General features: G+C 45.2%; 3 protein-coding genes across 3 annotated transcripts; 2 read left to right on the forward strand and 1 right to left on the reverse strand.

The window, feature by feature from the left end:
- Nucleotides 1-1363: 1363 nt before the first annotated feature.
- LOC119325129 (secretory carrier-associated membrane protein 5-like) lies at nucleotides 1364-5053 on the forward strand. Its single transcript, XM_037598875.1, has 12 exons — nucleotides 1364-1554; nucleotides 1689-1829; nucleotides 1913-1975; nucleotides 2107-2140; nucleotides 2227-2349; nucleotides 2440-2502; nucleotides 2674-2767; nucleotides 3424-3469; nucleotides 3568-3635; nucleotides 3786-3834; nucleotides 3990-4055; nucleotides 4744-5053. The coding sequence occupies exons 1-12, from the start codon at nucleotides 1501-1503 to the stop codon at nucleotides 4774-4776; spliced, it is 834 nt and encodes a 277-aa protein (XP_037454772.1). The 5' UTR covers nucleotides 1364-1500; the 3' UTR covers nucleotides 4777-5053.
- Nucleotides 5054-8001: 2948 nt separating this feature from the next.
- Nucleotides 8002-10254, forward strand: LOC119323718 (phosphoribulokinase, chloroplastic). Its single transcript, XM_037597421.1, has 5 exons — nucleotides 8002-8639; nucleotides 8896-8980; nucleotides 9067-9151; nucleotides 9245-9489; nucleotides 9726-10254. Exons 1-5 carry the CDS (start codon nucleotides 8092-8094, stop codon nucleotides 9975-9977), a joined length of 1215 nt encoding a protein of 404 aa, XP_037453318.1. The 5' UTR covers nucleotides 8002-8091; the 3' UTR covers nucleotides 9978-10254.
- A 760-nt stretch (nucleotides 10255-11014) lies between these two features.
- On the reverse strand, nucleotides 11015-12434 carry LOC119325409. The gene has a single exon (XM_037599165.1). The coding sequence runs from the start codon at nucleotides 12392-12394 to the stop codon at nucleotides 11183-11185; it is 1212 nt and encodes a 403-aa protein (XP_037455062.1). The 5' UTR covers nucleotides 12395-12434; the 3' UTR covers nucleotides 11015-11182.
- Nucleotides 12435-13066: the final 632 nt, after the last annotated feature.

Consider the following 13066-nt stretch of genomic DNA (forward strand, 5'->3'; position numbering starts at 1 on the left):
GTGGGGTTGGGCCGGCCGGCTGCGCTGATTGGCCCAGGTGGGCCAGGGGCCATTTTCTTGTTTGTTTGTTTTCACCTTTTCTTTTATTTACTTTGCCGTTTGATTTAATTTTGAATTTTAAAACCGAAATTGATTGAATCATCGCGAGGTTAACAACAGGGATCGCGTTGACATGGCACCATTGGCATGAGATTACTGTAGTATAATTATTCGGGCGTTACATTACCGTAGAACCCAACAGGTGTTTACCCAAGTTCAGGCCCTCTCAAGAAGGTAAAACGCTACGTCATGCTTTTGATATATTGATTGTGATGGGGTACAGAGTACAATATGATCTACCTCGAGATCGTATGAAAGAGTTCTAAGGTCTAAACCTCTAAAAAGCTTGTAATCGTGTCTCTACAGGCTAAACCCCACGGCTACATAGGCACCAGAGGTATCTAAGGTTTGCACATGATCGGTTACAATCTAGGGATAAGCATGCCAGTCATTCCAATGTGTCTTGAAGTGTACATGAAGTCTTCGGGATCCTCATCTTGATTACGTCGAGGACCAAGGCCTGCATGGTCCATTCATCAGTATCGGCGGGTCCTTGGCCCGGTCCATAACTAGCAAGCCAACATGGTAAGCACCCCTAGTCCAGGACACCGACACGTGGTCCGAACGTATGCAGGCGTTTTGAGGGTCGGCGTTGGAGATATATTAAAGAAGCATGATTCCACTCGGGCATAAGCAACCCAATGACCAGATGCATTAGTTAAAGGCATTAACGCAACCATGAAGACATGGCATTATATCAAGACACCCGTTACTATGAGTAGTGGGTGTGCATTATTGTTGAACTTTAATCACCTGTAACATAGAAAGCGAAGGAGATTACAAACTCTATATAAGCATCCATTCATCACTTGCTTATGGGTTTGAAACCTTGTAAACACAAATCTCAACACAAGAACATTCTCTCCAGAAAATAGGGTTAGGGGATTTTACCATCATCATGAGGGGCCTGAACCTATATACTTCATTGTAACACCCCCTGCGTCTTGCTTGATCATGCCTCGTTTCTTCCCCCTCTTACTGTTAGAACTCACACCACGACAATGCTTGTGATGAAGATGCGACCGTTTTCTTTTTTGGGTGCTGCCCAAGACTACGTGAACGAGAGAGACAACCGAGTCAGCGAGCTAATCTCAACCGTAGACGGTGCATGATCTGATAGTGCGGAAGACCACCGATAGAGACCTCCACCGGTGGACCGACGCTTATCGTTGGAAAAAACCCGAACAACTTGAACCTGAAGCGACTTTGAGTTAGTAGTCAGTCGCCAGTCAGTCAGCCCACCGCAGCCGACACGCCCACTCCACCCCCCACACCCACCGATTCCCTTCTATCTCCCGTGTCACACCGTGACACAAAGACCAAACCACCGATCATTTCCACCCGACGCTTCCACCACCCGAATCCAGCCAGCCAGCCAGCCAGCCAGGCGAAGCTGCGAGGATGTACCGAGATCCCAACCCCTTCGACGAGGGCGCCGACGACAACGCCTTCTCCGTAATCCCCCATTTCTCCCCCTCTAGCTTAGCATGGCCTGCTAGATAGATCTCGGGCGGGATCTCCCCGCCTAGCTCCGGCGTTTGAATTTTAGCGTGTTCTGACGAGCTGTGCATCTGGTGGTTCGTGCGCAGAATGGGGGAGGACGCGGTGGTGCTGGTGGTGGCGGCGGCGGCGGCAAGTCGCAGTTCCAGTTTCGCCCGACGGAGCCCGTCGGATTCGGCGCCGGCGGCAACGGGGACGCCGCCGTCGACATCCCCCTTGACAACATGAACGTAAGAGAGGATCTCCCGTTTGCTGCTGCTGAGGGTGTTATTGAGCGTGCTCTCTGCTCTACGCTAATATGGTTGCTTTGCAGGGTTCGAATGGCAAGGAAAGTGAGCTCTCACAGTGGCAGGCAGATCTCAAGAGGCGAGAGGCGGTAAGCTTCTTATGCTGCTGCTGTCTTGGATTCTTACAGTTGATTTTATACATTACTAGGAATGTTCAGTTGTTAGACATTTTTTCCTCTCCCATTCGTCGTTCTCAATTTTGAATTTTTTGTGGGTGAAGGACATCAAGAGGAGGGAGGAAGCTCTCAAGAGCGGTACGCTTCTACCTGCATTTGGTCTACATCAGTGGATAAATTATGCTCTCATGAAACTGTGTATTGAATCATTTGTTATCATGTAGCTGGGGTGCCCATGGAGGACAAGAACTGGCCCCCGTTCTTCCCGATCATCCACCACGACATTGCCAATGAAATACCAGCCAACGCGCAGCGGTTGCAGTATCTTGCTTTTGCTAGCTGGCTCGGTAACTACGCACACACTCGTGAGAGATCGGTTTTAAGAGGCAGCATTGTTTGTACTTACTGACGATATTTGGGGTTGCAATAATCTGCAGGCATCGTGCTTTGCCTCGTTTGGAATTTCATTGCTGTCACAGTCTGTTGGATCAGAGGGGGAGGTGAGCTAAGTACCTTCTTCTAGTTAGTTTTCATGTCCTCTGTACACCTGCCTGTACACCTGCACATATGTATTGCAGTTTGGGTACCAACGAGTGCTAGTCTTATTGTGCTATTATTATGTCTTGTAATGCAGCAGAACACTAAATCTTTGGATTTTCTTATGCTTGCAGACTCTAAACTGTTTTTCCTGGCTACTATTTATGGTATGCTTGGAGTACCTTTGTCCTACTTGATGTGGTATAGGCCTCTGTACCGTGCAATGAGGTATGCATCTAATAGTCAATGCTTTCTGGCTTCCTGCTATGTGTGTGATCTGCACCAGTTCATGGACGTGGAGTTTCTGCACCCGAGCTCATATGAGCTCGGGTGAACAGTAAAATCGAAAAAAATCGAAAAAAATTCAAAAAATTCCAATTTTTTTTTGATAGAAACATTGACAAAAGTTTTAAGTGCTTGCAAAAATTCGTCATGAAATCACATTTCTAGAAGGCGTGGCAAAAAAAAAATCGATACTCTGAAAATGCTACTTTCAAAAGCATTTTGGAGGCTGAATTTGTTTTTTTTTGCCACGCCTTACAGGAATGTGATTTCATGATGAATTTTTGCAAGCACTTAGAACTTTTGTCAATGTTTCTCTGAGAATTTTTTTGGAATTTTTTTTAAAAAATTTAGTTTTTTTTTTCGATTTTACTGTTCACCGAGCTCAAATGAGCTCGGGAGCAGAAAGGCACTTTCGACCAGTTCATGCCATACTTCTGAATTCAACTTTGTATCAGCCTAACATGCATAGCATTCCTAATTAACAACAAAAGGAAATTTCTACTAGATGTTTGACTTAACTGAATTCCAATATCTGCACTGTACTTCTCCTAGCACTAGTAGTGGCTTTATGTTTAATATTCGATCAACTTGCTGAACAGAACTGACAGCGCATTCAGCTTTGGGTGGTTTTTCCTTTGTTACATGGTAAGGTCTTGATGAACTTGTGGTTTCTGTTTTCTTCATCTGATATGCTATTTATGTTAGCAACCTGATTGAATTATGTTTTCTTTGTTTCGTTGTAGCTCCACATTGGCTTTTGTATAATTGCTGCCATTGCTCCGCCAATCGTATTTCGTGGGAAGTCATTAACGTAAGATAACTTGCCACACTATGTATTGCTTCAAGCAATAACTGCCTAGAATTTTAATACGATAGATAGCCACTGTACAGTGTCTCAATGCGTGAGGCTGTTGATTTTTTTTATGTGGCTCTAAACAAAGTATGCTTTATCTGTCATCAGGGGTATACTGGCTGCAATCGATACCTTCTCTGATCATGCATTAGTTGGGGTGAGTTGTTCTATAGATGCTATTCATCCTTCTGCAGTTCATATACTTCCTATATGGAATGAACAGACGGACATGTTTCTATTTCTACAAAGTATGTCGATAAATTTTGTATGTTCAGTGTATGTAACATTTAAGGCCAACGATCTTTCTTTCAGATACTTTACTTTGTCGGATTTGCCTTGTTTTCATTGGAGACAGTTGTGAGCATTTGGGTTCTTCAGGTCTGTGACTAATCTGCTATCTCCCTCTGCCCCTTGCCTCCTGTTCTGCCTTTATTACGCTCCTCATTCTTTGGTTTCGCACATCCCTCACTCATCTTTGGGTACTATATCTAAATGGATAAGGAAGTAAATAGGTACTCATTTACTTGGATCATACAGTTTGAATTCTCATATGCATATATGACATAAATGGAGTCATGGAACAATTGGAGATGCTAGTAACTTATCTAAAACTAGAAGTACTCTGTATGTTATTTGTTTAATTACTCCTGCCCTCTAGCTACCTATAAGTATAACTCTATACATAAATTTCAACAATAGTGATCTCTTAAAATTAAGATAATATGGAATCTATCCAGTTGTGATACTGGTGTTCACTGCTGGAAGAAAGTTATATTAACCATCAGTCGAGCACAGTTTTTCAGTAAACTTACCTTTGTTTTTCTATGTTCATCAGTCTTCCTTATATATGTTTCAACAGAAAAATATGTGTAATGTATAATTTAATTTACAAGTAAAGCAAATACAGGAAGATTGAGCGAGCATGTCACATTTTTTTATAAATATTATTTTTCATTTATGCTGTCACCTATGCATATAGAACTATGGTGTTTGCCAAGTTCCTTACAGCGCAAAATACCAGCAGCTCAGCACTTACTTGATCTTGCTCTAATTTTGGTGCATGCAGAGAGTATACATGTATTTCAGAGGGCACAAGTGAAGCGGGCAATGGAAGAAAGTACAGAAGTCCACCGGTGTCATCGGAGCGTGCTGCGGTTCTGTGCATACATATGAGTACATGCCATTCTTTGTATGTTATGGTAGTTATGGGAATAATTTGCCTCAGAAATTCAGAAGTTTGTTTATTTGTTGGAAGAGAGTAGAAGTGTAACAACCGTTGTATTAGTGTTATCTCTGGAACTACCTGTTGTTTAAAGCCTTGGATCTTACCCATATAAACTTGCATGTTGTTTGAAGCCTAGCATTTTTGTTCGCTAGTTTGTTTGCATATTTGATTGGTCTGCTGGTGAGCTGCTGTCTTTGTGCGAGGGCCATGGTAGTTGGTGCTGGAATTTAGCCTATTTGGGCAGCCCAATAACTATTTCAGAAATTCCTAATAAATCCTAGAGGCCCACTTAGCCCATTTGTGCAAGGCAAGGGATACTACTAAAAGTTTAGTCCCACATTGCTAGTTTAGAGGGGGTTGGACTTCTTTATAAGGGAGGCTCCTTCCTCACTTGTATGAGCATGAGAACAGGAGGGACATCTACGCGCGCTCCGCCTCCGTCCGCCTCGTCACGACGTGCCGTGCCGCGGGTTGCGGGAATGAGCCGAGTTGATGTCTAAATTTTTGTCATGCACTACGGGTATACGAAAGGTCACTCGGGAGCTGAAAAGTTTTTGCTGTAGTGGACATTGAATACGAACGCTGCACCCTTCGGCTGATGTCTGTTCGTTTCGTCTCCCTCGTTCCCTTCAGCTCCCGGCGCTGCCCTCTCGCCTCCTTCTCTTGCGCCTATAAAAGGGAGGTCGCTCCTCTCAGCAAGACGCACCAGAACTACCCCTTCCCTCGCCATCGGTTCCATCTCTGAGCTACTGCTGTCTTTCTCATCCCGGCTTGCGGCGTGCACCGCACGTCGGGACAGTAGGCCTCCGAGACCGCACCTTTTGAGTCATGTACGGGAGAAGGGTGATAAGGTTTTTGGGGAGCGCTCAGCGCGACTACTGGCTGCTTCATCACGGACGATCCGGTCGCCGACGACTACTTCCCCGACGACGACTTCTTTCCCGACTTCCACGACCTCCTCGACGACATGGCAGGCGAGGACATCGACCCCAAGTCCAGCGCTTATGCTCCTGCTGTGCCGTACGTGTTCTTATCCTTTCTGTTACAAGTCATCCTACAGTTCTTGGCTCTAGTTTCTGCCCTACGTATGTTAGGTTCTATGTCGTATAAGCAACTTCATCTAGTGTCTGTTCTAGATGTGTTTACCTCAAGTTCATATATGCAGACGATGTTTACCTTCTCTCTATCAGATTGCATGACTTGCTTTATATTTGCTATTTTAGTCATGCTTTATCTAGTATTTCTGTTAATAAAATCATTCGATAAATTGCTCATATTTCCAACAGTTGGAACCTAAAGACAGCAAAACCATATGAGGTTCTCATCTGTGCCCTGTGAAGTGATGTCCAAGGAATCTTCTAGCCTTCATTGCAGATTCCAATTCTTATAAAGAAAAACGCAAGAGTTAGACGTCCTTACATTTATTTCTCGAACCATGATGTCCTTCTTGCCTTCACTGAATCCGACCATGTATATGAAATGAAACATGAGAATGTATAACAGAAGTTTGGCTGCGCTTGCGCCATAACAAGAAATTTAAAAGAATCACTTCATGGACATGTGGTTGGACTTCATAGAGTTTTTTTCTTTAAAACTCTAAAAAGTACTCATACGAATCAAATAAGATGCATGACAAAAGGTCCTAAGGAATGGACTCCTCCAAAGTTTAACGTAAGAATCAAAGAAGAGGTGCTTGATCTTTTCGTTTCCAGAGATTTACGCTTGTTACGTTGCTTGTATTCTGTACTAATATACAGTGGAAAATTATATGGATTCTGGTAATCCGCAACGGTGCCCAAGCTCAGATGCTTTGAATGAACAGTAAATTCAGGAAAAATAGCAAAAGGTAATAATTAAAAATCTGTTTTTTTTTTCATCCATTCTTTTTTAATGGTATTGTCATCCATCCTAGGAGCGCGCAAAATTTGTGCTAAAATGGCATTTGAGGAGCTCATGCAAAAAAAAGAAAAGAAATCAGGTTTAAAAAGTGCAGTTTTTTAAAGTTTCTTCGAGGGTCAGTTTTTGCCTTTTTTTTGCCATGACTTTCTCGAATATCCTAACACAGCGAAAATTTGCACGTGCCTTGCGCACTCAAGCATCTTCGATGTAAATAAATTCTGATTTTCTTTTGTTGCTATTTTCACAAATTTACTGTTCATGCACGGGTGTAGATGACCCGAGGCTCAGAATAGCCGCTCCCGATTCCTTCGTCTTACTCTGTCCATGGCTGTGTCTCTATTCTCCTCTGATCAACAATGAGTTATGGTTCTGTAACTTCTGTTCCCCGAGCGAGTCAAAAGGAATTCTACATGGAGGGTGCATGTGAAAACCGTTTCTTCAGTTTAATGTGTATATGCTATGGAATGTCTCGTGCGGCCATTGGCCATCCAATGACTTAGGGATGCTGACATGGCACATACCTGTGGCCACACGCTGACACATGGACTGCCTTTGAAAAAAGATAAACGTACATATGGTCTACAGCTTGGTGAAGTAGGCATCAGCCATATCCTCTCCAACTCTCGGCGATCAATTTCCAGCCTCCATTACCTCATCTGCATCCAGCCATCCTTGCGCTGCCACGTGGCACAACCATATCTAGATCCATGGAACCACCACCAAGCTTTCCTCCAAGCGTCTCTGGCCATCATAATTCAAGCACCAACTGGTTAGGACAGACAAAACAGGCACAAGTATACCGCAGGACATTAAATCGTAAACGGTGTATACGGAATTTTTAAGTGTCCTTTGCTCGTGTATTTGGCAGCTACCAAACAAAAAACAAGAAAATTAATTTTCAGCAAAGAGCGCTAGAAAGTTTATATTCTAGCTAATATAGGTTTAAAAACATCACCAGGAAATGACATGATCATAAAGTGGAATCAGAAGCTTTTCGTAGTAAGAAAGCTCAGTGTCCAGGGAAAGAATACAGACAACATACGATTGTTTGGAATTATAGGAAGAATTCATTTTCAGATCACTATAAGCTGCCCCTGATATCACCAGAAAAGAAAAGAGAAAAAAAAAGAAGGAAAATAGGGGTACCACATCATCACCATCTCATTTCCCTCCTTATGTTTTCTTGGCTCTTATCTCCACAGTTCTTTCATCAAGCTCTCTCTTCCCCCCAAGTCTCAGTTACAAGGCTTGAAGGGGAGAAGAGCAGCTCCAAGAGGTTGGGCAGCAAACATGGCATTCTGCAGCCCACACACCACCGCATCCCTGCGCTCCCCATGCACCACCATCCCAAACTCAGGCTTCAGGCAGAACCAAGTCATCCTCTTCACGACCAGAAGCAGCAGGAGGAGTAACACGAGGCATGGGGCAAGGACCTTCCAGGTCTCATGCGCAGTTGAGCAGCCAATAGTGATTGGCCTGGCAGCAGACTCGGGATGTGGGAAATCCACCTTCATGCGCCGGCTCACCAGCGTGTTTGGAGGTGCCGCAGAGCCACCCAAGGGCGGCAACCCAGACTCCAACACGCTCATCAGCGACACGACGACGGTCATATGCCTTGATGACTACCATTCCTTGGACAGAACCGGGAGGAAGGAGAAAGGTGTGACCGCCCTGGACCCCAAGGCAAACGACTTTGATCTCATGTATGAGCAGGTGAAGGCAATCAAGGAAGGCAAGGCTATTGAGAAGCCAATCTACAACCACGTCACTGGCCTCCTCGACCCGGCGGAGCTCATCCAGCCCCCCAAGATCTTCGTCATCGAGGGTTTGCACCCAATGTGAGTTCACATTCTACCCCCATGCTTCTCCCGACTGTTCCAGTATTTGGTGTCTGTTTTTTCTTTATTTCTTCATCATATTCCAGTAGCTGTTGGGTAAGTGGTTATCATAAAATCTTTTGAATCACAGCAGCAACTTCTGTTAAGTTTCCACAAAATATTTGATTCCCTGATGCTTAACAGTTAGCAGTATTTCCCCGGCTAAAATAAACCTGATCATTTTGCAAGCTGTAATAAACAGAGATTTTTAAACCAGGTACGATGAACGTGTGAGGGAGCTCCTTGATTTCAGCATCTACTTAGACATCAGCAATGAGGTTAAGTTCGCATGGAAAATTCAGGTGAGCTGAACAGCAAGGTTCAGATGTTTCAATGGATTTTGTTTCTGTTATCTAACTTTAAAAAACAATCACTGGCACTTTTGCAGAGAGACATGGCAGAGCGTGGGCACAGTCTTGAAAGCATCAAGGCTAGCATCGAAGCCAGGAAACCTGATTTTGATGCCTTTATTGGTACTGCCTTTTTACCAACTAATCATAACAAGTGTTTTCCATAAACCAAAAATAATAGAAGATGGCATGTAAACTGACCACTTGGTATGACAGATCCGCAGAAGCAATACGCTGATGCTGTGATTGAAGTTCTGCCAACCCAGCTGATTCCTGATGACAACGAAGGAAAGGTGCTGCGTGTTAAATTGATCATGAAAGAAGGCATTAAGTTCTTCAACCCAGTTTACCTCTTCGATGAAGGATCAACCATCAACTGGATCCCTTGTGGAAGAAAGCTTACATGCTCTTATCCTGGCATCAAATTTTCCTATGGCCCAGACACTTACTTTGGCCAAGAGGTACTCATCTTGGTTTATTTACCCTTTTGTGTCCAACGAGTAATGCTAACTGCTGTTACTTGGAAATAAATCGAAAGAAACCTAGCAAGTAGTCCAAAGTAGGACAAAATAAGAGAGCTCCAAAACCATTCTTGGACTAGAGATCAACTATTCACTGAGTAGAACAATTCTAGCTGTCAAACAGGTCCTGCCTCAGACAATGCTGTACAATCTTAGAGTTTGCTTGTTTACTTCAGGTATCGGTGCTGGAGATGGATGGGCAATTTGACAGACTAGATGAACTCATCTATGTTGAGAGCCACCTAAGCAACCTCTCAACCAAGTTCTACGGGGAGGTGACACAGCAAATGCTAAAGCATGCAGACTTCCCAGGCAGCAACAATGGAACAGGTCTCTTCCAGACCATCGTAGGACTGAAGATTAGAGATCTCTATGAACAGATCATCGCTGAGAGGGCCGGCGTTCCTGCTGAAGCAGCAAAAGTTTGATCAGCCCCAAATTCAAGTCCACGAATCGTTTCATCACCAACTCTATGAGAATGAGCATCCTCGCATTTCTTGTACCTAGTTTGAATATATTACAGCTAGAAGACGGTAGAAAGTTCACTGCAGAAGTCATGAAAACCTGCATTTTGAACTTCTCGAAAATCCTCTCCATGATGAGGGTCTCTTATGTCTCTTCTTAACACATTTCAATGTACATCTTCTCCCATGTTTCAATGCAGAAAATACATGTGCTTGCTAGAATCAGAAGCGGCTGCTTTTATCTAACGTGTCCTTTTTTTGGCTGTTACTGCTGATCACGACTAACATTCATAAAAGGCCATTTAAGATATTTGAAAAAAATGGAGGTGGATTTGTAGACAGAATTGTGAAAAACCATGAGAACATGTGGACTATTCGGTACAGTGTTCTAGCAAATCACCGTGTGTGTGGAACTGTATATCTGACGCTGATAACACAGTAGTCGTTAATCATCCACTAACAAACGTATCATGTGTGATAACAGGAATGGTTACGAACTGAAGGCATAACAATCATGTCATTATAATGGAAAAGGTACATTGTGCTACTTTCAAGAAAGAATTCATAACCCTACTGTGTGGAACTGCTGATGTGAAACTGATAATAATTAGAAGTAGAGGATCATTCACTATCAATGTGTAATGACTAATGACAAGATAATGGTTAAGAACCTAAGCTATGTCAGTTATGATCTTATAAAAGGTACATGCTGCTACTCACTTTCTCAGCCAAAATTCAACAAAATAGACTTTCAGTCAAGTATATAACCAACAAAAAACCATGAAGGGAGCTTCAGAACAGAAAATGGCCAGCTTCATGTAACTAGTAACTAGATTAAAGAGCAGTTTTCGATGCAAACCATATAAATTTTAACAGCACAGTGCAACAATTGGCAAGCTAAGGTAATTTTTCATCATATGATGCTCAGTGTGTAAGTGCGATAAGTTGCAGGCCACGCAATCTTAAGAGAGATGCACATAGATATCTCCAAACAACAGAAGAGCACAAGCACAAATATTCACATCAATAGCATGATTAATCCGTACAATGCGAGCATTTCCATATGAGATGCTACAAAGTAACAATAGGCTCAGTATTGACATTACAGTAAGCAACTGAATGTAGACAGCTGTTCCAGGTAGAAACAGTGACTTATTTCGCTACAATCATCAAAAGAAAAGAGGTGGATGAACCGATATCGGTGATGCCACTGGTCGGCGCGCCATCGTCTCCCTCGAGTTCAATCCAAGCCCTTCAACGTTGGGTGATGCCTCCCACCCTGGTGGTAGTGGCCTCCTCCAGGCACGGCTGTTGGGCACGCCAACATAAACTCGGTTCTCCTCCACTCCGCAGTTCCCCACGTCCACACAAGCCACGGTGCTCCTCCCGGCAATGTCCACGAACAAGGTGTAAGCCCCAATGTTGTCCACTTCCTCCCACATCATGCGCGCCCAATCAAGCGCGTACACACCGATCTTATTCACCCTGGGCGCACGGAACACCACGGGGCCCAAGTTTGCTTCAAACATGAAGAGCACCAGCAGCAGCCGATCCCCGGCAGCAACCAAATGCGGCCCGAACTGCAATCTATCGAATTTGGTGGCGTCCGGGAGGCCGGTGGTTGGCAGCAATCGGACGGCCTGGTTCGAAGGGGCGCCATCAAGGTGAAACTCCAGTATCTGCGCGCGGTCGGTCAGACCGAGGACGCGCCCGCGGAATTCGAGGACGGTCGTGACAATGGAGGCGGCGCGGGGGAGGGCGTGCTTGGTCCAGTCGGGGCGGGCGTTGTTGTTGTTGGGGTTTGGATGCTCGGGGAAGGGGAGCGAGAAGAAGGCGTGCATGGAGTGGAAGAGCAGGAGATGGGAGGGCGTGAGCGCGGCATAGTGATAGGGGAAGTGCGGGGAAGGGAGCTGGAGCGCGCGGCGCTCGGCGCCGGTGAGGGCGTCGACGAGGTGTAGGCTATTGAAGGAGCCCCGGCGGAGGAGGATCAGGTGGCCGCGTGAGGCGGAGAGGAGCGTGGCGCCCTCCGCCGGGGCGGGGATGGGGTACGAGAGGGATTGGGGGGCGACGAGCGGGGAGAAGGGCACCAGTCGGAAGTCGGGGCAGAGGAGGAGGAGCGGCGGGACGCGGGGGCGGACGAGATCGGCGGCGGAGGCGCGGAGCAGGTGTCGCCAGGGGCTGCACGTCCCCGCGAAGGCGTAGAGCGAGCGGATGCAGGGAAGGAGGCCGCGGAGCACCTCCGCCAGCGGCAGCTCCGGCAGATTGGCCCAGTCGCGGTACGGGTCCGGACTAGGCGCGGGTGGCGGCATCGGAAGTGTGGTGCGGTCGGCGGCGGGGGATGGGCAGGTTCGAGTGTTTCGCGGCGGCGGCGGGGGCAGCATGGTTGGTAGGGATCCACCGTGCCGGTGAGCATCTCTGCCGGACTTAGGCCAACTCTAACCGATCCACTAAAATTTATAATAGAGTAAAAGGCTTAATGGAGTATACTAAGTTTTTACCGGATCTAATCAATTCCTTAAATATAACGAAGTAAAATTTTGTTTTTCTAAACCTTGCAATTCTAGTATAAATTGCAACTACAGTACATATTAGCACACATATAGAAATTAAACATAAATTTAAATGTTCAACCAAATTATGAATATAGTTTACAAACCGAATTTAAACACGTCGAATGGTTCAAATGTAGCAAATAGCATTTCATAAAAGAACTAGGACTCGCTTAGACGTTGCCAATGATGGTCAACAAGATCTTGTTGGAGCTGTCTATGAACTTGACGGTTCTCGATCTTGTGATGCTCCTCGAGGAATGTCAAGATCCTGTTTGTATCATACTCTGGCTTAACCGGAGTCCCATTGGTGATGTACCGAAAGTTCTCAGGCATATCTCTCTCGTCTTCAACGATCATGTTATGTAATATGATGCAACAAGTAAGGATTCGCCATAGAACCTTGGATTTCTAGTACTCAGCAGGGCCACGAACAATTGCAAAGCGCTTCTAAAGCACACCCAGGGACGGATTCAAGGGGGGCGAGGGGGGGCTAGACCGCCC

This window comes from Triticum dicoccoides, chromosome 6B (genome assembly GCF_002162155.2).
Source record: "Triticum dicoccoides isolate Atlit2015 ecotype Zavitan chromosome 6B, WEW_v2.0, whole genome shotgun sequence".
NCBI classification, from domain to species: Eukaryota; Viridiplantae; Streptophyta; class Magnoliopsida; order Poales; family Poaceae; genus Triticum; species Triticum dicoccoides.